The sequence below is a fragment of the Xenopus laevis genome, chromosome 9_10L (assembly GCF_017654675.1).
Source record: "Xenopus laevis strain J_2021 chromosome 9_10L, Xenopus_laevis_v10.1, whole genome shotgun sequence".
Classification (NCBI taxonomy): Eukaryota; Metazoa; Chordata; class Amphibia; order Anura; family Pipidae; genus Xenopus; species Xenopus laevis.
In genome coordinates this window covers 57,621,317-57,644,675 of record NC_054387.1, presented here as the reverse complement: position 1 = coordinate 57,644,675, position 23,359 = coordinate 57,621,317, and the positions used below count along the sequence as shown (strand labels likewise).

Below are 23,359 nucleotides of genomic sequence, written 5' to 3'. Positions count from 1 at the left end.
TCATTCGACTGATATATTGTCCCGCTAGCAGCCCTCTCTCTCTCAGCGTGCACTCAAAGACTGAGTCTGAGCCATCATGGTAAACACTAATGACAATGCAGATTCTGGGGCCCCAACATACCTCAAGCCCATTGTGGGGCAGAATGTAGGTAGAAGTTCAAAGCACATATTATACTGTATAAGAATGGTTACATTAGTAGCAAAGCAACAAGCTACAGCTGCATAAAATAGATTAGTGCTTTGCACAAGCATGCACAGAGCAGCAACAGCTCCCCACAAGCACACAGAGCCTAGTGACCACATGTTAATATTCCTATATACAAGGTGGCTTTATGTGAGAGTGTGAACACACATATAGTGCAAGACACAGTGCAGACAGCTGGATATATTCACTGATGCAAACATAGCAGGGCTCATTCATGAAGTAAAGTGCAAAGCATTAGCATGAAAGCAAAACTGAGCCCACATTGAGCATATTCACTAAAGGTATATGGGCACTTATGCATGCTCCTAGCAAATTGTGGAGAGTGTCAATGAACCTGCAGCCTGCTCTGATTAACAGAGCACGAGATCACATATGGGTGCTAGGGAACCCAGGAACTGTGGTGATAATTGTGCAGTCACCAAACAAACTGCCATCTGCTTTGCACTTTGCGCTTGCATCCATAATTAAGCCCTAAGCCCTTCTCCCTCCTACCTCCTTTGTGTGACTGTGGAAAGAGACTGACATATCCAGGAGAAGTTTCCTCTGCTCCACCCTGCGCACGAAATCCTGGATTCGCACCTCCAGGTGCCGCGCTGCTTTGTAAATCTCCTCTGGATCACACTCTCCCGTCTGGGCGAGTTGTTCTGCCGCCTCCAGGAGCTTGTCTGCATTGGTGTATGTGTTCTGCCGGAGAGGAATGGACCCCATAGGCAAATAAGTCACACAGGTATATGTGTATGGGGTGCGCATTGTAACACAAGCAGCAGCCTAAATCTGAGTGCCTCCAGCCTATGGGAGGAACTGTTACTTTGCACTCACCTCCATGAAGACACCAGTGGTGTAATAAACGTGGGAACCGACCTTGGTGGCACTGAGCCCCCCCCCCCAGGATGCTACACTACATAATACTGTATACTAAAAGTTGTTGATGAAGTTAACTTACCCTTTAATATCTGGATATGTGCTGAAACCATTTGAACTCTGTACAAGACACATATTATAAGAGCCAGTAATTAAATGGATGGTTTGGTACCAAGCATTATGCAGAGCCTCAGGTGTATAATATAACAATGGATGGGATGACAGCAGGTAAGTAGTTAATAGGATGAGCAATGTATCTATTTCACATTGGCATAATTTGTGTTTATGCCCACATCATACCCACCATCCCTCCACTGCTAATGGCTCATGCACTTGGTGTCCATGAGGAAAGGGTAGCACAGGGGAGCATACTGAGCCCTCCCATTATACAGCTGGGAGCAGTCATTATATGACTAATCTGCTATTACAATCTGACAGCACATGAAGTGGGCTTGGGGTGGGGGGAAACGCGTTGGTGGGTCATGTGATGCTTAGCTGCTATGGGAGGTTGCCACGGCAACTGCATCCTTCCACCCAACTCCCCCATGTCATTTGTAAGACTACAGCAGTTAATGACAGATGTAACTCTTTCATAGTTTGTGTAAGACCCTCAGGGACAATCCTCGGGAAGCAAGGAAAGGGGGAAAGAGCCTGGCACATTCACTGGGCAGCATAAATATTGAACTGTTTCAGTGCAAGGAGAGATTATGGTGCAAAATTATAATACACCTGCTCAGTTTATGAGACACAGAGCAAAACCCTTTTTAAAGGGCAAGCATAATGAATCTATAGATATATGGCATGTCATAGGGCTGTGTATGTGCCTGGGGCATGTGACCCTCTGGCTGACTTCAACTCCCAGCAATCACTGATAGCCGTAGTTCAAAGGCAACTAATGGGTTATAACCAGACAGGCATCATACATATAAACAGAACCCTCCTGCTCTTATACAACTACAATTCCCAGCATTCCAGTCTTGGATACTGAACACTGGACCTGAGAGCAACATCCCATACTCAGCCTGAACCTATTGTCCCATCATTACTGTGCCCCCCAAATAACTCACATGTGCCACTCAATCCATACCTGTGCTACTTCTTCAAAGTCATCATGTCTCTTCTGCAGGGCACGTGCCCGGTGCAAGGATTTGCCAACGCCCGTGTGTTTGCTCAGAAATGCCTCTCCGTGATTCTCAATCCAGTCCAGCACCTGCCAGAACACAAATGGGTCACCCACATCATGTACATCAGTAAAACATATGGGCAGCCCTATTTATTTGCTTGTATGTGTTTATTCATATCAGCTGGGGAAGCTTGTCCTCTAGGGGCATTTTATGAAACAGCACCCCCAGTGGCCAGAGAATGAAGTAAAACGCTTGTCTTTACAGGGAAATAACATATTTCCCAGGGCTGTGTGGCACATCACATTCCATACTAGTTTATAGAACTGCATGGATCAGCCTCCCAGGAGAGGTGGTTAAACCAATAAAGCAAACACTCAAATATAAACTGACAATAGTACAGATGATCCTTATTCTGGGCATACTGGAAACGATAAGTCTCCCTTGAGTGCAATATACAGGGCGACAGGTAATTAGCAAACAGATGGTCGGCAGGGCACAACAGATAGTGCCTTGTGTTATACATCTGGGGCCCCTTCTCATATGTGGGGGTTGAAACATCTCCTAATAAATGGAAGGAAATGTTAATGTGAAATGGTGTATATAAAAAGGCAAGATGGTATCAGATGAAGTGTCTGTAAATCTGGGATAGTGTATATAGTTAGGCGAGATGATATAGTGAGGGAAATGTTGGGAGATGTAGTTCAGTGACAGGATAGATAAAAATTGCCCCACACTCTCTATTTTGCCCTGGGCCCCCACTGGCTTTATCAAGATCCTCCCTTATCTGCGCTACACACTCCCTCCACGCCTTACATAATATCTGATAGCCTCCCAAATGGCCAGTAATTTGCACCGGACCTTCCTGCGATCAATGCAGCAGAAAGCCAAGGAAGTGCATTACTGGCTCCCTCAGGTGCTGGGGGGGGGGGATAAATAAAAGGGAAAGCTATTATCTGGGTGGGAGGGAGACGCCTTGGCTGTTGACAGCAGATAGAAAGCGCTCCAGCCCCACTGCCTTCTGGGGTCTGTGACAAACAAAAGAGTCAGCTCTCTGGGGCCCTTGTTCTGAGAGGCTCAGTGTGATCGGTGAAGGGGATGGGGGGTTCAGTGATCACAGATAATGGAACAACTCAATCAGGCTCCAGGACCAGGTCACTGATAACTGAGCCAAGAAGAGCAGCTTCTATTCTTATCATTAAATAAGAACAAGGCAGAATGTGCAGCAACTGCTAGTGGCAAAGCATCCAAGCATCACTGGGTTAATCCTCCAGCTGGGAAAAGAAGGGGTCTGGGCAGATCTGCTGTAGTTTTCTCGCACTAGGGCCATGGGGGACTGGTTCCCCACATTGGATAGATGGCTACGGGAAGTGTTTTATATACGTGGGGAAATATGGGCAACTGCAGAAGTTGTAGGTGAGAAGAACTGGGCATACAAGCACCCACAGCGTAAGATTGAGACATGAGGGCAGGGCCACTTTAAGGTTCTAATGGGCATAGGGCAAATATCTTATTTTTATATCTGCTGTCTGGTCCCAACCGGAGTCACTTCTGGTGCACTTTCCCTTTAATAATACTCACGCATGTAAATGCATCTTTGCCTTTTATGGAAGGGTTGAGTCCAGACAGGATAAGGTTAATAAAGGGTACAGTCACGGCTGAATGAACGAATAGAGAATGTCAAGGTATTTATAGTTGCCATGGCGACTGTAAAACAAAGTCTGCAGATGCTGCAGTTGCAGAGTTTCATCACTAGAGGGGGGTAACAGCTCTGAGCCATGTCTGGGCCGGAACACTGGGATACGGGCACAAAACCTGCGCTTCTCTGATTCCCTGTGTTTATTATTCAGCACCTGGCCCCTTTAAACCCCAGACATAGAGTGAACAACCTGCATGGCTAATAATCAATTCATTCAGATGCATGCTGCAAACTGCACTAGTTTCTGTGACCCCTTGCCAAATGAATGAAATATGTGACCAACTGAAACAGAACTGAACTCTCTTGTGTTACAAAGAAACCACTGGACATTTTGGATCATACAGTAGCTAACTGGGCAGGAGAGGCTGCACTTTTAGAGCTACAAACTCCCACATTCTCTGCTTCCTCATCCTTCCTTTAGATCCAGGTCACAAGAAAGGAAGAAACGGGGAAGGAGAGAGCAACCTGTTCCCAAATCCTGCAAACTCCCAGCTCTGGAGCAGACGCGGGCAAGTTGTGCCCCCCCCGGACTTCAGTTTTAGTGTTTCATATACAGGAATGCCAGATAAGGAGTCCAAAATTCTATATAAATCTGTGGTTGGGACAATAGAATCTTTAAGCCACAATCATGGCTATGACGTAGATGTGAGAATAACAAGCAGCTGTACACATCAGGCTGCATAAAATTCTGCTCCTATGCTATTGTTGGAATAAAAGCGGTTTTAATACCAAAATTGGAGTGCTGCAATTCGTGTATATATTGAATGGAGGTAAAGGTGAACATACTTGGTTGCGTGCACCCAATAAAGTCAAAAGACTATTTAGCATACAGAGTGCTGGATAACTGTTGTGAAACGTAAAATTCTGCTCCCTTGCCATTCCCCTAAATCTATCAGCGGATTTTTGGCAATGGAGTCGTGCCAGATAATCAATAGCGTCTGCAAAGGTCATGTTCAAAGAAAATGGTATTTTCCTCCACAAAAGCGAATTCGTCAGAATCAAGAGTCACGACAAATTTTATGCTCAGGGCCGAGTAGCCAAATATTTAATGTCTATAATGGAGTTCAACTTTCAGATTCAGCCCTTTAGTTCCAAAGATGCTTTATTTGCCATATTAGCCAACAACAGGGCAGCCATCAGAAATAGCAGGGCCCCATACAACAAAATTTCCTGGGCCCCCTAGGCTGCGCCCACCAAAAGCCCTACAGGTCTGCCCTCCCCACCCTACAGTAAAAAAAAAAAACATTGGTGGCTAGGGTTCACACATGTTAATAAAAAAATATTGGTTGTCAGGGCCCCCTCATTGAAAAAAACATTTGTGGTCAGGGCCCCCCCATTAAAAAAAACACTTGTGGTCAGGGCCCCCCCATTAAATAATATTGGTGGCTAAGACCCCACATGGGGAAAAAAATTGGTGGCCAGAAACCCCCCCACGTTATAAGAAAATTGGTGGCCAGAGCCCCCCTTAAAACATCCATGTAAAAAAACTTGCCCCCCCCAGAAGTTTAAAAAAAAATTGGTGCCCAGGGCCCCACCACACAACAGGGACCACAAATGTTACCTTTAGGGGGGCCCTGCCATGTTACACTTACTTCATTAGTGGGGTCCACCTGCTGTCAGTGAGCTGCCAACTACAGAAGGGAGGTGGGGAGCACAGGTGGCTGCATCTTCTTCCAGTGACAGCATTTTCTTCCCTTATTGGTCACAGAATTTCAAGTCCTGGTAAAGCTGCATGGTGATGGAATGAGCTGGAGGAGACGTTCAAACCTCAGCTATCCAATCCCTGAGCAGCTCAACCGGGACTTAAACTCAGTGACCAATAAGGGGAAGTATTGGACAGAAGATACCTCCCCTTGTGCTCCTGCCCTGCCTTCCCGAAGTCGGCAGCTCTCAGAAAGCAGGGGGGCCCAGCTAATCAAGTAAGTGTGGCGTGGCCGGGCCCCCTACAACTCTCCCCCCTGTCCCCCCCTGATGGCTGCACTGGTCGACAAGCCCCAGACTTGGGGCAGAAATACTAAAACCTTCATGATAATATACGCATATAGCTACACAGGACGGCTGGCCTATTGGAAATACATGAACATAGAAAAACATACCTGCTGAACATCCTGTTGGAAGACGCAGAGTTGCAGCCGCTGATGCAGTCGGACTTTTCGGTGCTGCCAGATGCTCTCAAGTCGGCGCTGGTGGTGTAACACTTCGTGTACCACATCCAGGACCTGATGCACCGCCTTGGAGTAATTGGCAGTGGCCGTGAGTGACTCTGAGTTTCCTGGACCCACCGGCCGCTGGAGAACATCTAAAAGGGCCTTTCCATCCTGGCTGACCTAAAAGAATAGAGCCATCAGGAGTCACAGGGGAGCATTATCAAATTCACAGTAACACAATTCATCTGACATGTTCACTTTATTCTTTAAATTGCATTTTAACTGTCTGTCCCATTCTATTTTCTGCACTGCTGGTTGTTACTATTCAAATAATGTAGCAGAAGGCAGTAGATTAACAGAGCTATGAAAAAGCATGAAAGACTTTTTGGGAAATGGCTGAAGGAGAGTTGACATTGTAGCCAGAACCAGAAAAAAATTTTCATCCCCTTTAATGTCCCTGTGCTGTGACAGATATAATAATGCATTTTTCGGTTGAAGGGGTCTCAATGAATGTCAGAGGTTCATTTACATGCACAGACACAATTAAAACTAAAATTCCATCCTGCAATGTGATTGAATAAAGGGGGACAGGAAGGACAGCAGGAGGGTCTAGATACCAGTGAGTACTGCAGTCACATTGCTATCATTTAATCACAGAGGGGCATCCTTTTCATCAAACTGCTAAATGCATTCACGTATATATATATATATATATATATATATATATATATATATATATATATATATATATATATATATATATACAGATAAAAGCTGAATAGGCCCTCTGTGGGCGCTCACCTCAGTGTAGGCCTGAGTTACCTCCTCGTACAAAGTCTGATGATGATGAATTGCCATCTCCAGTTGCTGCATCTCAGAGGGAAGACCTCCATCATTACACATCTTGCACCATGTGTCTACCCCTGACAGGAACTGTAGAAAAGGGCACAATGCTATTGGTCATTTTCAGTAAGCCAATCATGTTCTGGTTCTGGTTAGCCCTAGTTGACTCTGTGCTGTGAATAGTCTTGTTATTAAATTTATATATATATAATTGTATATAAAGGCAGTGCTGATTCTCTGCTCTGATACAATGTAACAAGCTCTGTGTCTGCAGGAGACTCCAGCCTCCCACATCATTATTTCTAAGGCTGCAGTTCCCTGGCCGGGCTTCAAAGTCTCTGTCTCCCCCAGCTGCGGGGACGGCCTCCCTCGTCTGCTCCTCTGCCAGATCCGTGTCTGATGCTTGTACTCGGGAATCGCATCTGGGATAAAATATAGTGATTCAAGCGGGAAGAATCACTCAACTATCAGCCAAAGGATTCTATTCCCCTTTATATCCATGAGGTCAAACAGCTCATAAATAACAATGTCATGTAGGTTTGTATCATGCAGCCAATAATGGGCCTTACAGGAGAAGGAAAGGTTAAAACTAAGTAAGCCTTATCAGAAAGGTCCACCTAAATACACCAGTAAACCCTCAAAGTAATGCTGCTCTGAGTCTCCTGTCAAAAGAAACATTGCATTTCTTTCCTTCTATTGTGTACACATGGGCTTCTGTACCATACTTTATGCCTTCAGCTTAAACCTCCTTGCACTGGGCAAGTGCATGCTCAGTTTGCCCCCTCCCCCCCTCTATTCTCTGCTGCAATCTGAGCCCAGAGCTATAAGTGAGCAGGGAGAGACTCAGGCATGAAGTGATGTCACACCAAGCTAATACTGCAGCTGCTATCCTAAACAAACAGAGAGCTTCTAGAGCTTTTTACTCAGGTATGGTAAAATATTCTACAGAATAAATATAGCATTCTAGCTTGCACAATTGCAGTTAATCTATTGGCAATAAAATGCCTCTGTATCTTTCCTGCTCCTTTAAACTCCTCTGGCTTTAAAGGGAACATGACATTATATCTGTTGTAACAAAGATACAGTGATCAGACCCCAGCTAGTACAGATCTGAATGCCCTGATAGGGTCTGTCACTCTAACAGGGGAATATCTCCATGCTTTCACTAGGCTCTACAATCAACTGAATGTATCCATCTTGTGCCCATATATGTGTGCCAGGCATAGCCAATGGTGTGGGAAGTAAAGTCTCACCTGTTCAGATTTCTGGTGGAACACAGCAGACATGGCAAGGATGGTGCTCCTCTCATCCAGCGCAGCAGCAAAGCTTTTCCACTCCTGGTCCAGCTGCCCTGAGATCTGCTTAATCTGCTGCGAGGCATAGTGACCCGCCTCATTCAGCCGCGACGCTACCGACATGATGCGGTTTATGTTTACATACGCATTCTGTAATGAGACAAATGGCAGAGGGTAGATTGGACCCTGGAACAAGCGGGATCCTCCTATAATAGGAGTACCCACCTACAATGGCCACCACTAGCACCCATGCCAGGAATTAGGAGAGGAGCATCATTATGAATAATTCTTATATACAGACAATAGAATGCCATGTATAGAACTATATCAAATGGGAAGTTTTACTATAATATAGTAAATCTATACAACTTTACAGTCGGTCCTTCTTTCTTATTAATTGGAAGTTGTGGTTCTATTTTGCCCCTCTCTGAAGTGAAACTTAAAATGCCATTGGGTTGCTACAACCAGTTAACCTGGCAACCAGAAAACAAATTTACCATGGGGATAAACTGCTATAGTTCTGTTTATCTTCTTTCATTTCCTCTCCTATTCAACCTTATTTCAGAGGTACAAACCACAGGGGTCAGTAACCCTAGAAACTAGGAAGCCTTTAGATAACAGAAAACCTTCTACATACTATAAAAATAAATGAACTCATATGCAGAGTGCTACCCAGCCCCTCTTTTCTCATTCTGGGGCCCTTCACATGGGAACAGTGTGTATTTTAACTATGTTTTCCTTTATTACCAAGTCTTTGCATGGAGCAAAGTCCTGGGGATGTTTTTGCATTTGAGAAAAGAGGGATGGCTCGGGGGCAGCAGTGAAAGTTGACAGGCAGCCTCATTCCACTCCTATTAATTCCCCATTAGGGGCCGACAAGCAGTTTTCTTTAATAAAATAGATTAATCAAGCAAAGAATGGAATTCAATGATACTAAAAATGTTTCCCCTAATTATATCCCAGTATCAGTGAACATTTCAATCAAAATCCGGCTGGCGGTTCATAGTGCTCCCCGCGGGGGAGGGGGGGAAGTGGCAGTGAAGGATAGGAGCTGCCAGACAGACTCTGATACCGCTTCCTGATAATGTGGGGCACCCAGCTGGAAAACTCATTTTGGAGTGGAGGAAATAGGATCCTATTGAATGAAGCCAAGAAAACCTGCACAGATCACTTACCCGTGAGCTGGAAACCAGAGCAGGAATACTGAGTTCTGTAACATGCAACTAGACATGTGCCAAATTTAGCTTTGGAACAAACCACTGACAGCATACATGTGGTGGTTACATGGCACCCAATGGTCTCACATACAAATGTACTGGGTTTGGATGCTTTACTGTAACACAGCAAATTGAACAAACCCTGTCACTTATTCTGCAGTCCCTCATTCAAACCATTGCCGGGTTACTAGGGATTCTGGACCTTAACAACAAGATAACAAAATCCACACAGTTTGAGAAGTGTTATAGGCCATGTTTGGCCAGTTACTGGTACAAATTGAAACAATTTTTGGCTGCTGGTTCAGGTACCACTAACTATGGCCCTTCTGTCATTCTCTGGGTTCAGGAATACCCTCTGCCTTATTGTGTATACACTGAAAGCCAATCACAAAGGTAGGGGGGGCCCTGATCCAGCAGTAACAGGACACCCCCTCCCATGTGAATAAAATTGGGGCTGTTTGACTCTCAGTGACTGACTCAGGGCAGAGACTAATTAAATGGATTTATTGGCCCTAATCCTGATCTCCTAACCTTCGGCTGAATCTAATGAAAGTCAGATTTGAGGGAAGGATTTAACCTGATACCCTTAGGGCTCTTACACACGGCCGTTCCGACCTGCGCTCCCCTGCGTTCCGTTTTTTGGCGTTCAGCCGCAGGGGAGCGCAGGAATAGACGCAAGTAATGATTTGAAATGGGGCTGTACTCACTCAGGCGCGTGTAGGCGCCGAACGCAGGTTCAGACGCAACATGCTGCATTTTTCCTGCGTTCGGCGCCTACACGCGCCTGAGTGAGTACAGCCCCATTTCAAATCATTACTTGCGTCTATTCCTGCGCTCCCCTGCGGCTGAACGCCAAAAAACGGAACACAGGGGAGCGCAGGTCGGAACGGCCGTGTGTAAGAGCCCTTAGGGCTCTTACAGCGTTCCCGTTTCATGCGTTTAGCTGCAGGGGACAGCAGGAGTAGACTCACTTAATTATTTTCAATGTGGCTGTACTTACACAGACGCATGTAAGCGCTGAATGCAGGAAAAATGCAACATGCTGCGTCCCAACCTGCGTTTGGCGCTTATATGCGTCTGTGTGAGTACAGCCACAATGAAAATAATTAAGTGTGTCTACTCATAGGCTCCCCTGCAGCTAAACGCATGAAACCAGAACGCAGGGAGCACCCGTAAAATTGTCATCTGTAAGAGCCCTTAGCATTTAAGGGGAGATAGATAAAGAAACAGAGGGCATTTAGATTTTATATCCAGCTGTAAGGTTGTAGATGGGACATGTCCCCACAGAGAACTCTATGCAAGATTAATACAAAAGAGATACAGTAAATTAACAGTTCCGTAAAGAACAACTCTGTCTCCCTAAACTATACTTCGGATAGTTGCTACAGTCAGACACCCTGGCACCCAGAAATCGGCTAATCATGAATGTATTTATACTTTATTATTATTTATCGCTCTGTTCAGCCCATTTCTTTTATACACATCCAGGGGACAATTTCACTATACAAATTGCTAATCACTGATTTAGTAGCCCCAATAAATCCTCTTTGAATAAATCTGCATCTGACCGCATGTAGCCTGAAGTACAATGCCTAAAAGACTTCCAGAACACAAATTATAGCTGCTGGGCCACGTGCGCTGTAGGTTGTCCTGAATGTTTCTGAGTTTGATGCCTCGGGGGGATTGTTTTCCTGGCATCTGTCTAATAAAGTTCAGGATCTATTGCAGAGAAGGAAGAACAGATCTGTTGGCTCTAGGTACAAATATCCCATCGCATTGGGATTTCTCTGTCCCAAAAGTCTAGTAAATAATTGTAAAAAGCTGGAAAGGCAGATGTTCCTTATTCCTCCCTTGTCCTGCCAGAACACTGCATTCCTTCTACTGCCATCAGGGACAGGACTTTATTTAAATACTGGAACTATATCTGGGAAATCTAAATTTAAACTGGGGGGGGGAGAATTATAATTTCATTTAAATTTTTCCATTAAGTTAATACAATCAGAACTACAGAGCTGCTGGAGGAAGAAGCTTGCACTTTAGGGTACATCTATACGAACACTTTGCAGCCGTTTTCAGCGGATCCAACGTGCTGCACCCAAACGCAGGCGTCAATTCGGATGCGATCGAAAACAAGGTAGGAAATACAAATGTCAGATGGTGTCGCAGAGTTCATCCAACGCGACACGACACGGACGTCGGTTGCAGATGCAGCGTCTGCATCTGACAGTTTCGTCGCATTGGGCGAACGCTGCAACACAATCCGACGTTCCTGTTGCTTACCTTGTTTTCCGTCGCATCCGACTTGACGCCTGCATTTTGGGGCAGCGATTCGGATCCGACGAAAACGCCTGCAAATCGTTTGTGTAGTTGTACCCTTAATCAAACAATGATAGCAACTTCTATTCCTCTGATCTTAATATTGTATCACTCTGTAACCCAAATACAATGTGACAGAGTGTTACTGGGAATATTTAGCACACAGGGGGATGGGAACTGTAGAAAGCACACAGGTTGGGACCGGTGGGAAGGGTGGGGAGCACACAGGGGTAAGGGTGGCCATAGATGCACCAATAATATTGTTAAAACAAATTTTCATACTTCAGTATATTCAGTGCATGTATGGTGGAAGACGAGTCAACTAATATCAGCAGAAGACTTGGATAATAGTTGGATTGTCGATCTGGCTGGCCGGAAAATTTTGATCGGGCACCTTTTAAGGCACCCGAACATCGGCCACTGTTAATGCTGAATCATCAGATACAGGTAGTATTCTATTGTTTCTACCTGTATATATGACGATTCAGCTCTAAAGGTGGCCATACACTGAGAGATCGGCTCGTTTGGCGATGTCCCAAACTGGTGGATCTCTTTAGGTGGGCAATATCGGGTTGATCCGATCGCGGGGCCTACCCGTTGGGTAACGTGCGGTCGGATCATGGGACCGCATCAATGAACAGATGTGGCAGCGACATCTGGCCAACTTTCGGTCTGTCGGCAGCATTTATCAGCCCGTGTATGGCCACCTTAACACATATTGAAAACAAACCAATGGTCGCAGGAAAGATTGTAACCGTTACATCTATGGCCACCTTAAAACCAGAGTGGGTTATGCCAAAAGTTAACAGAATATGATAATTGTAGGAAAGGCAGAATATTCAGGTTGATGTTACAGATTGGCCATTGGTTCTCACCATAGAATTCATTGCAAAGTGGTTGTGCTGGGTTTGAAGATCGATGGCATGTTGGTAACTCATTCCAATCTCCGTGTGGCCCTGCAGGAACACCTCCTTGTTGTGTGTGATCCAGTCAAACATCTACATGGGGTGAAATGGAAGCCTATTATTACAGGCAAGATACAGTAATACAATATTTATGTCCATATATACCTTTAAAGGGGAAAAATTACCTCCTGGTGCTCCCAAGTTTAAAACCTCTGTTTTGTTTTTGAGGTTGGAAACTTCATTGTGTATAGAGGTGCCAGTTCACTGCTAGAGGCAAAATGAAGTTGTTACCGGGAGGAGTTTGGAGTTGGGCAGAGAAGTCCAATTTTTTTTAAAGCAAATAGGACAGACAAGAACAAAAAAGGTCAAGAAATATTCAAGTAGCAGCACAGGGAAGACTGTTCATAGCTGCAACATAGAGAGACAAGAGGCTAATTTTAGTGGCCTGTAAATGGGACCTAAAGAGTGAAGGCTGGTACTGGCACTCACATTCTCTTTTAGAGAGTCAAAACACTTTAGCAGATCCCCCAGTTCTGACCACAAAAGTAAAATGTAGCAAGCATGGCAGCTCCGTCGTAGTGGGAAGGAAAGGAGAAGACTGTTTAATGCACTATGTTGTGTTTTATAGCAAATATAGATTTCATTCAATAATTTTTACTGCTGAATAGCTCATTTAACAGCTCCTAGATCTCCTATAAAGATGTGCAGATCTGCCTTGATTGCTCTTACGTCTGAGACTGACACTAACACTGGCGCTGCTGCTTTGATTGTAAATAAAAAGCATCTTATCTGCTCCTCTTTCCAAACAAATCATGAATAATATGCAGAAGGAAGCTCCCATAATCTGAACTCAGATCTGCTTCCTCACCCCCCATAGTTACCCCTGCTACTCAGATGCCTGCCTATCCCATAGACATGGCTGTGTGCCAGTGAAAATACTCTACTATTACTGTATAAATGTACTGCAGTGCAACATAAAGATAAGTACATACATACCAGGACTGTACAACTTGCATCACCCCCAGCCCCTACATTATATACTAAGGATGCCCTGCTAATGAGAGGCCCAGGGCAGAGGCACGGTTGCACGCAGGCACTAATCATCTCATAAACAACCTTTATTTTCAGTAGAATTGAGTTTAAAACAGCGCTATAGATTTTCCCATCATGGGCCGGACAGCCCAAAAGTCATGCAGCTAAATAAACATCACAATTGAATTTCTATTCAATTTATCACCAGAAGCACCGAGAGAAATTGTGAGACACCAATCTTTTTATTGGAGTCTGAAATGTGCAGATCAGGAAAACAAATCTGAGTTGGGAAAAGGGGATTTAGGCTCATTTTCAGAGATGTAATGTTACAGATTGCACTCAGCAGGGGGATACCCTGGCACATCTGAATATTTCTTCTCTCAGGTCATGGATTATGATTGAGATTCTAGCTTTCTATACAAGAAGCATCTGGAATACACATGGTTTCTATTGTTTACACCACTGCAGCCTATAGAGGTTTTGGAAAAGGTTATAAACCTTTAACTGTTGAAATAAGAGGAAAGGGAGCACTAGGAAGAGCAGGGAGGCTGAGGCCCTCGTTTGAGGGAAGTGTGTGGGGGATGGAAATAAATCAGAGATCCCCTAAGTACTGCCCTCCAGCTGCTGTGTGACTACAACTCAAAGTCTTCTTTGGAGTATCCCTTAGCAGGTATGCCTGGAAGGGATGCCCTCTCTACTACCCCAAAAACATTCACATCTGACAGATTATAAAGTTAAGTTTGACAACCTGTGGCTAGGGTTGCCACCTTTTCTGGAAAAAAATACCGGGCTTCCTATATTCTTGCCATTTTTTCCCATTAATAACATTGGCATCAAGCTTCATTTTTACCGGCCAGGTGGCGACCCTACCTGTGGCTCAAACCACAAGGGGGTAGGCACCTAACTATATATCCCATCTGATTATGCAAGTAATTAAGTAATTACAAGACACACATTTCTACAAAGAATGGCTTTTCTTCATTTCCTGCTTGAGTGATTCACATTCGTGCCTCTAAAAACAAGCGGATGTGCTGATTTATTGCTTGTAATCACTAAAGCCTCGCACATGCGGCCACAAGAGCTGCTCGTTTGAGACATGCATACCTCCCAACATTTTGGAAGTAAAAAGAGGGACAAAAAATTTTTTCCTGCATGTAGTGCAGCAATTTTTGACCACACCCCTTTCTGTGGCCACACCCCCTAATTACCATGTTTGTTTTACAAAATTTGGCAGGTTATGAAAGTTTGAAAATATTTCTCCTTATCTAAACTGTGTTTTGTGTCTCAAAATTGTTACAAAGTATCTTATTTGCACCTGTTAGCTGTTCTGGGCTCTCTGCTAAAAGCCAATTAAGTGAGAAACTTTGTTTCTTTTTCTGGCTGTTCAGTGCAGAGAAAAGAGGGACAAATCCACACTATTTTGCCCTATAGAGCTTCCCCAATAATTTTGCTTACACACTAATCATGATGCCTTACTTTGCCCCATAGAGTTTATAAGCAAATTATAGTGCTACTCTGCCACATAGAGTTGACAAGCAAATTATAGTGCTCTACTAAATTATAGTGATTGTAATTCTTTGTCCTGTAGAGTTTACATACTTATTATAGCACCCTTATTCGCCTTATAGAGCTTGTCCAATAATTATGGTGCCCTACTTTGCCCCATACCACTTACCCTCTGTTTGGATTCAGCGCGCATGAGCACGTGCGCCAATATGGGCGCCGACGCGGACGCATGTGTGTCATCTTACGTAGCACGCCGAAATGGACGCGGGCGTCAAAAACGTCCGCTAACGTGAACATGCGCGGCGTGATGACGCAGGACGCAGGCGTCATTACGTTTGCCGCCAAAATGCCTCTTTAAAAGGACGCTCAGGGGAAGGCTCTGTGCTTGTTGATAAAAAACCTGCTCCTGCACCTTTTGGAACCATGACTATTTGATTCTGGCTTTGACTTCGGCTTTGGATCTCGACTTACGACTGAACTCCGCCTGCATCTGACCCCAGCCTGTTTATCCGTTTACGATTGAACTCTGCCTGCATCCGACTCCGGCCTACTTATCCGATTACGACTGAACTCCGCCTGCACCGACTCCGGCCTGCCTTTCGACTACTCTTCTGCCTACCCCTACTATACTACTACTGCCTGCCACAGTTTGTGACACTCCTGCTGGACCTCGTCTCCTCACATCTGGACTCTAGACCGGTTGAGGCCTGACATCCTCTAATTGTTGCACCCCATGCTGCACCATAGAGCTTACAGCTAAAAATGGTGCCCTACTTTCTCCACCTAGCGCCTACACTAATTATGATGCCCTATTTTGCACCATACACTAATTGTAACGTCCTACTTTGCTCTACAGAGCTTGTCCAATAATAATAATAATAATAATTTACTACTTTGCCCTACAGAGCTTGCCCAATAATGATGGTGCCTTCATTGCCCTATAGCATTTACACTTTAATTACAGTGCTCTACTTTTCCGGAGAAAGCTTACCCAATAATCATGGTGCCCTACTTTATCCCATACAACTCACAGACTAATTATGATGCCCAACTTTGCTCCATAGAGCTTACACACTACCTATGATGTTCTACTTTGCCCGGTTGCCCCATAGTATTTATATGTCAAATACAATGCTCTAATTTGATCCACTTTGCCCCATGAAGTTTACATGCTGAACCCCAATTTGAATAGAGCTTACTAATTAGTTATGGTACCCTACTTTGTTCAAGAGTGTATATGCTAATTACCGTGTCTTCCTTTTCCCCAGGAGGCTTACATGCTAATTATGGTGCCTGCTTTACCCCACAGAGCTTAAAATCATATTTCATTATCATTTTCAGGCTTATAGAACTTCCAGTCCATTTGTGGTGGCCTACTTTACCCACAGAGCTCATAACATTGAAGCACTGGAATCCCACCCACTGAAGAAGCATATCAAGAAGCATTATACTCATTACTCAATTCTGATCCAATAAAATATTATCTAGATGATCTGGCAGAACAAAACAATGGGCTCCTATTTCTTATAAATGCAGCATCACATGTCATTGCCTGGTACAGCCAAGCAATCATTCTACCAGCCTTTTTATTAATGCGGCTAACTCTGCCACAAGAGGGCACTGTTTCATTATATGAGCGTAAGCTGGTATTTCTGATTAGAGATGGGCCTGGCTCATATAAAAAAATTAAATTATGCAGATAAATAAAAACCTTTGCCAATACAATTTAATGAGTACACAGACACACACAGCATCATGAATGCAAAGCCCACTGATAATTAGGGCATAGATTTGCCTTTAAAGTCGAAAATCTTAGCCGGTGAGTCACCCCGTATCCACGAATAGATCAGCCCTGATGCATCGCATGTGACTAGAGTTTGGCTTTTTTGATTTCCTTTTGTAATATTGATTTCCTAGAATAAATTTGTAATTAATTGCAAAGTTTAGAGAGGGACCTTGAAGCATCCTGACTTTCAATGCAGGCCGGGCATCCCAGGCAACCCAGCTGGCCACTTCGGCCTCAGCAGTGCTGGCACCCCACACGCTTTGCCTCCTAGGCATGTGCCTCTTTTGCCTATCCCTAGTTCCAACCCTGTCTCAGGCTGAAACCCCTTATCTTAACTTGAGAAAGGGGCTATGGCCTCAGAGAATTAAGCTGGTTCTGCGGCTCATCCTGTGCTCTATAGGCCACCCCTGCAGTCAGGACATTCAGCAGCCTGCACCTCAGCTTATCACACATTTGAGAGGCCATTCAGGAAACCAGAGACAGGTTCCTTTGGCTCTACCTCCAGCTTCCCATTTTCTCACAGGAAACCTACATTTCCATTCATGAATAACATTGGGCTCTCTGTGTTGTGAGCTGCTGCTTCCCTACACCAGTGCCATAGTCTATTTTCCTGCTTGGGGCACATGGTTGTCCCATTGGTCAATGGTCATATCCAATTTGAATAGTTTTGCATGCTCTGCCTTTGCTTGGCTTTCAAATGTCTCCTTCTCTCCTGGCCAAATCAGGTCCATGTGTCTCCAGCAAGCATGGCTGTAAATATGAATGAGCATTTCATATAAAGCAGAACTGTCCAGCAGAGGCTCACCTCCCAGATACACTCTTCCAAAGGTTTTTTACGGCCTGTACAGAATTCTTTGAATAACATTTGATATAATGGACTGTTGAACAAGAAGAATGACAGACAGTCAAAGGCCCTTGGATTAGCCAATAAATTGGCAGCTCAGTCTGGAGGGACCCATGTCTGTTTAGCTTTAAAGTGGAGTTTATTTTTCATTCTGACATTCGCGCTGATTGGCTGTGACTTGGGTCAGTGACCAGACAGCTGTTTCCAATGTCAAACTAGAGAGCCGCACACCATCCACGTAAACAATATAACAACCACAGAAAATTATAAACAAAGAGCAACTGCAAACCATCTTCCATACAGGTTAACAGCATGGTAAAGGTTAATTTTTGTGAAGGTTAATTTTACAACTGCACCTACGTATGAAATACTCCAATTTTTATTCCATAGACACTCTGCACTGCTTTGTGGCTCGTCTCTTCACTCGCAGGAAGTCAGTTATTTCTGATGCTTCAGTAACATGTTTCTCTGGTATTTTCCAGTTTCAATTAGAGAATGGCTCATTGGGGGTAACACAGAGGGTCCCTCTGAGCTGGGAATGGTACATTCCAATGGCTTGAGTTCATTTCACGCCTTGTGGGAGGTGCCAGCAAAGAGCTTTGCACTAATCCTATCATGCCGCAGAAATGAGATATATTTAGCAACACAAATGAGGACTGAAATAGAAAGAGCAGAATTCAGCCTAGAGATGTGAAGCGAGAGGCGGGGAATTCAGAATGGTGTTTGAGAAATGAATGGAGATTAAGGGAGAACTGATGGGCCTGATAAGAGAAATGCGGGGCCTGATGGGGTTGGGGAAGAGAAATGTGGACCTGAGAGTAATGTCCAGCCTGATAGGGTAGAGAAGAGAAATGTGCAGACTGATGGAGAAGCAGAGAGTAATGTGCACCCTGATGGGGCAGAGGAGAATAATGCACAGCCTGATGAAGCAGAGAAGAGAAATGCACAGTCTGATGGGGCAGAGAAGAGAAATGCACAGCCTGATGGGGCAGAAAAGAGAAATGTACGACCTGATCGGGCAGAGAAGAGAAATGCACAGCCTGATGGGGCAGTGAAGAGAAATTCACAGCCTGATGGGGCAGACAAGAGAAATGCACAGTCTGATGGGGCAGAGAAGAGAAATGCACAGCCTGATGGGGCAGAGAAGAGAAATGTACAACCTGATGGGGCAGAGGAGAAAAATGCACAGCCTGATGGGGCAGAGAAGAGAAATGCACGACCTGATGGGGCAGAGAAGAGAAATGCACAGCCTGATGGGGCAGAGAAGAGAAATGCAGGGCCTAACTGGGCAAAGAAGAGAAATAAAGAGAAATGTGGAGCCTGATGTGAAGGTGTGAAGAGAAATAGGGGCAAAGAAGTGAAATGCTGGACCTGATGGAACAGGAATGAGAAGTTAAGAGAAATGTTGAACCTGATGGGACCAAGAAGAGAAATGCAAAGCCTGATGATGGGGCAGAGAAGAGAAATGTGAGGCCAGATGGCAGAGGAGAGAGAAGTGCAGGAGTCACATTTACACGTGGAATTTTACGAAGAATTGGTCAGGGTGGGACTGATGAAGCAGTCAAAGGTACAAGTGTCAGGTTGCACAGGGAAAGTGAATTTGAGGTACAAGAGTTCACAGCTAGATAATGTCCCACAATGTGAGAGAGTTTTGGGTACAAATGGCCACAGGCACACATGGAAATGCAGTTTAAGATTCAAAGGTTCAAGGTGGAAGAGAGGGAAGTAATCTGGAATCTGATTAGTGGCCCTAAACTGTGTAACAGTAAATGTATTGCTCCCCCATATCAGGGATGATATTAATCCTTTTATGGTTAGAGATGGCAGCAGATGGGCTGCAGGAGAGCAGAAGCACAGGAGCAGCTATTCGGCTCATACACCTTACCATATGTGACTTTTTGACTCCCGGCTCATAAAAGCAAGAGTAAAACACAGTCATCGCTCCATCACTTGTGATCAGGGACTGATGAAATGCTCATTCTGACAGTGAATACTAAGTACTCCCTCAGGATGTTGGTGCTCGTAAAATAGAAGCCTTAATGGATATGTTAATAGTCATTCCCATAACAGCCGCATGTCAGGCACCGATTCAGCAGCACCGCATGCACGTACAGAACTGCACACACAGAGCCGATCTGGGGACACATTTGTACATTTATTTGCATTTTTTGGCAGCATGTGACTGGTTCTTCTACTTACCCTTTATTAATGTTTTATAGATGGGGAAGGGTAGCTGGGACAGGCATAAGGTTGTACTTGGGGGATAAGTCGGAGATCTTTAGGAAGATAGTGGAAGGGACAGACTATATGGAACAGACATAAGGCCGTACTAGGGAGGGAATTCGTTTGAGCTTCCCAAATGTTCCATTTTTCTCAGGACAGTCCACATTTTAAAAGCCCAACCCGCAATCCTGGATTGTTACTGAAATGTCAGACTTTCTCTTTTGCACTTAGATACTTTTGTAACAATTTAAGATAAGCAAAGAAACAACTGTAACAATTTAAGATAAGCAGCTCTCTTGGAGAAACTGTGACTTACAGCTTAAGGGTAAGGTCACACTGGGTGATTCGGGGAGATTATTTGGGGTGACTAATCTCCCCAAACTGCTTCCCCCTGTCTTCCACCTGCTAGAATGAGAAATCGCCTGTGGCATGGCACTCGTGGCACTTCGTTTTCTGAAGTCGTGAGGCAACTTCGGGCGACTTTGGAAAGTGAAGCGCCGCAAGTGCTATGACGCAGGCAATTTCTTATTCTAGCAGGGGGAAGAAGTTCGGGGAGATCAGTCGCCCAAAAAGAAGAGGCGATTGGTCGCCGGGCGACTAAATCTCCCCGAATCTCCCAGTGTGAGATTCTCCCAAGGTAATACACCTTCATTAGAAAAACTTTGATAAAACATAAATTTGCATTCCCCTTAGAGAGCAGTGCAGGCTTGAGCTGTCAGAGATCCAGTTCTATATATAACATGTGCTAAATGTATATTTCATAGGCTGATTTTTGATTTTTTTCTCAACACTGTGCACTCACACTCGCACTGCATTTAGTGTACAGGGCAGCCACACACTACAGAATAGCTTAATTAATGCCGGGGCCCGGTGGTGATGAACGATCTGTTTGGTCCGGGCAGTGGCTGATTTTTAAGTACTGTGGGTTCACATAATAATAGAGTGATCAGTCATAGAGACCATAAAATAAGCAGAAGGAAAAAGTGCCTGTGCAAACTGTAGACCGACTCCAGCTCATTGGTGTACAAGGTGCGGGCACAGTCTGCAAATGGAACAGTCATTAGGGTGATGGGAGAGCAGCTGTGCCCTTCAATTACACAGAGTTGCACATTTACGCCAACCAAGGACAAGCAAAATGCACCCTCTAGTTGTTGTTAGACTACAATAGCCAGTGCAGATATCTCAGACTGAGAATTCTCCACAGGTCAGGGATAAGAGACAAGTAGGTACAGGCCTCGACACAACATAGATACATTCAGCCAATGCCTTTGACATATCAGTGGCTGAATTCCAGGATGATATCACTGCAATGAAACAAGTTATTGTGCCAAATAATGGAGTGATGTACAGGAATCTATAGTCCTCTCCTCTGAGTTTATATTTAGCTGCACTGAGTAATTACTCCCATTACACTCATACATTTCATTCCAATGTGTCATCCTCTTTATAAGTTGAAGCTCCGGCTTTCAATAAAGAGTCATAATCTGTTCTCCTGCAGCGACTGTAAATTGTGATTTTTTTTTTCTGATTTGGACTTCACTCGTGGGAGTCATTGGGCTGATGTTGAACATTGGATACCAGGCATGTTTAGCCTGTGGCTTCTCTACTCACTGAAAACAGCTGGAGAACTAAGAGGAACAGGCTGAAAGCATTTAATGGAAGCTGAATCCATATAGTAAAGAAAATGCAGCCACTGTTGTTTCTGTCACACAAAAGGGCTCATTTATGTAAATATCAGTGTTCTCTGGGCTCCAAAACTGCTATCCTTACAGTACCACACTAATTTCCATATCCATATCGTATGCTGCACCAGAGCAAGGCATGGAGAACATCTCTTGGTTGTGAAGGATGCCTTGTATTTATTACTGTATTTATTGCCTGCTGTGAGCAGGCAGAGGGCTATGGATATTCTTGCTTCCCCTGGTGCTACTTATTAAATCCTCCTGGCACTCCAAAGAGTTGAGTCTGATAGCACTAGCACTAGCACAAGCTGCACTGTGGGCAATGAGTTGCCTTACCCCCTTTCAAAATACCCTTTAATTGCCATACTGAAAAACACAAAGCAGCACTAACTGTTGCCACATCAAGTTATAGTGATACACAAGATATCCAGCACAAACCTTACCTTCTCAGCATCCTGCTCAAACAGCCGCAGCTGGAAGCACTGGTCCAGTTTAAGCTTGCGAACGTGCCACATTTGGTGCAGGTGCTGTCTTGTCGAGTGAAGTTTATCCAGGAGGCTGGTGATCTTTGGCACAAGGCTTTGGAAATCTGCCCCTCCTGGGATACAATTCCTACCCGAGAACCCATCCCCACATCTGATACATTGTAGCAGCCTTTGGCCATCTCTGTCCAACTCCTCCACAGGAGCCTTGATGACCTTTTTCTTCAGTTGTGTATGTTCATCTATCAGCCTCCGAGATCCCTCAACATCGACTGGAAACTCCTTTCTGGCCAGCATCTCCTGAAGATCCTCCAAGCGAGAAAGCAGGTGTACAGCACTGTTAAAAAATTCCTCAAGAGAAACACGGATCTCGATCCATTCATCGTGATTGTAATCCAAAGAGCCTTCAAACTCCTCTGTGAGCTGAGATGGGTCCACCAGCTTTGAGAGTCCCTCAACCGATACCATGCTGGTCTAAGAAAAAGAAGACCAAGAAAGGTTGTATAAAGGCAAACCATAACACTGATATAAACTACAATAGATTTTTACAACCTGATTTTATATTTTTTCAGAATTTATGCCATCCCCTTGGACACATAAAATCAGGGTCCTACTGCAATATATTAAATCATTGCAGTTTTAGAATGATTTCTGTGAATTAGAATCAGTGGTTCCCAATCACTGGGGGCAACATCAGAGAGAAATTCAGGTAGAGTGAGAAATAAAGACAAAGGCCATTTTCTGTCCTATATACACCTGAAAGCCCAAGGTCTGAATGTACATTGATTTCCACTTTATCTTACACTCGTTTCATGAGTCACGGGGTACCCTGAGGGCTCCTTCAAGAGGGGCCTTCTCCAAAAGTTGGGCCTTGCAGTGGGGCTTGAATTTAAAAAGTTTGGCAACCACTGTTTTATGTGATGCTAGTAACATTCTAGATGATACAAACCATGCTTTAGTTGATGCTAGTTATGTTCTTGGTGATGCAAAGAAAGCCATATGCTAAAAGAGTGTAAACACGTTCTAGATTATTCCAGCTATGCTCTATGAGATGCTAGTCACGTTCTAGATGATGCAAGACATCCTACTGGATGGTGATGCTAGTTATGTTCTTGGTGATGCAAACCATACTGTAGTGACAAAGTCATAATTAAGCTGATTATAGTAATGCTATAGGCATTGCTAATCAAACATT

General features: G+C 44.4%; 1 protein-coding gene across 5 annotated transcripts in view; it reads right to left on the bottom strand.

Moving 5' to 3' along the window:
* The window catches only part of kalrn.L (kalirin RhoGEF kinase L homeolog), a 172,859-nt gene that overhangs the window by 87,799 nt on the left and 61,701 nt on the right, over positions 1-23,359 (bottom strand). For 4 of the 5 annotated variants that reach the window (XM_041575441.1, XM_041575435.1, XM_041575437.1 and 1 more), the window contains exons 5-11: positions 22,126-22,638; positions 12,580-12,702; positions 8,130-8,321; positions 6,835-6,966; positions 5,983-6,213; positions 2,154-2,276; positions 698-889 (exon numbers count right to left, since the gene is read on the bottom strand). In XM_041575441.1, the coding sequence (XP_041431375.1) occupies positions 698-889; positions 2,154-2,276; positions 5,983-6,213; positions 6,835-6,966; positions 8,130-8,321; positions 12,580-12,702; positions 22,126-22,638 (1,506 nt within the window). Of the gene's footprint in view, positions 1-697; positions 890-2,153; positions 2,277-3,768; positions 3,787-5,982; positions 6,214-6,834; positions 6,967-8,129; positions 8,322-12,579; positions 12,703-22,125; positions 22,639-23,359 lie in introns of those variants that run through there. The other variant, XM_041575438.1, reaches the window with a different exon arrangement.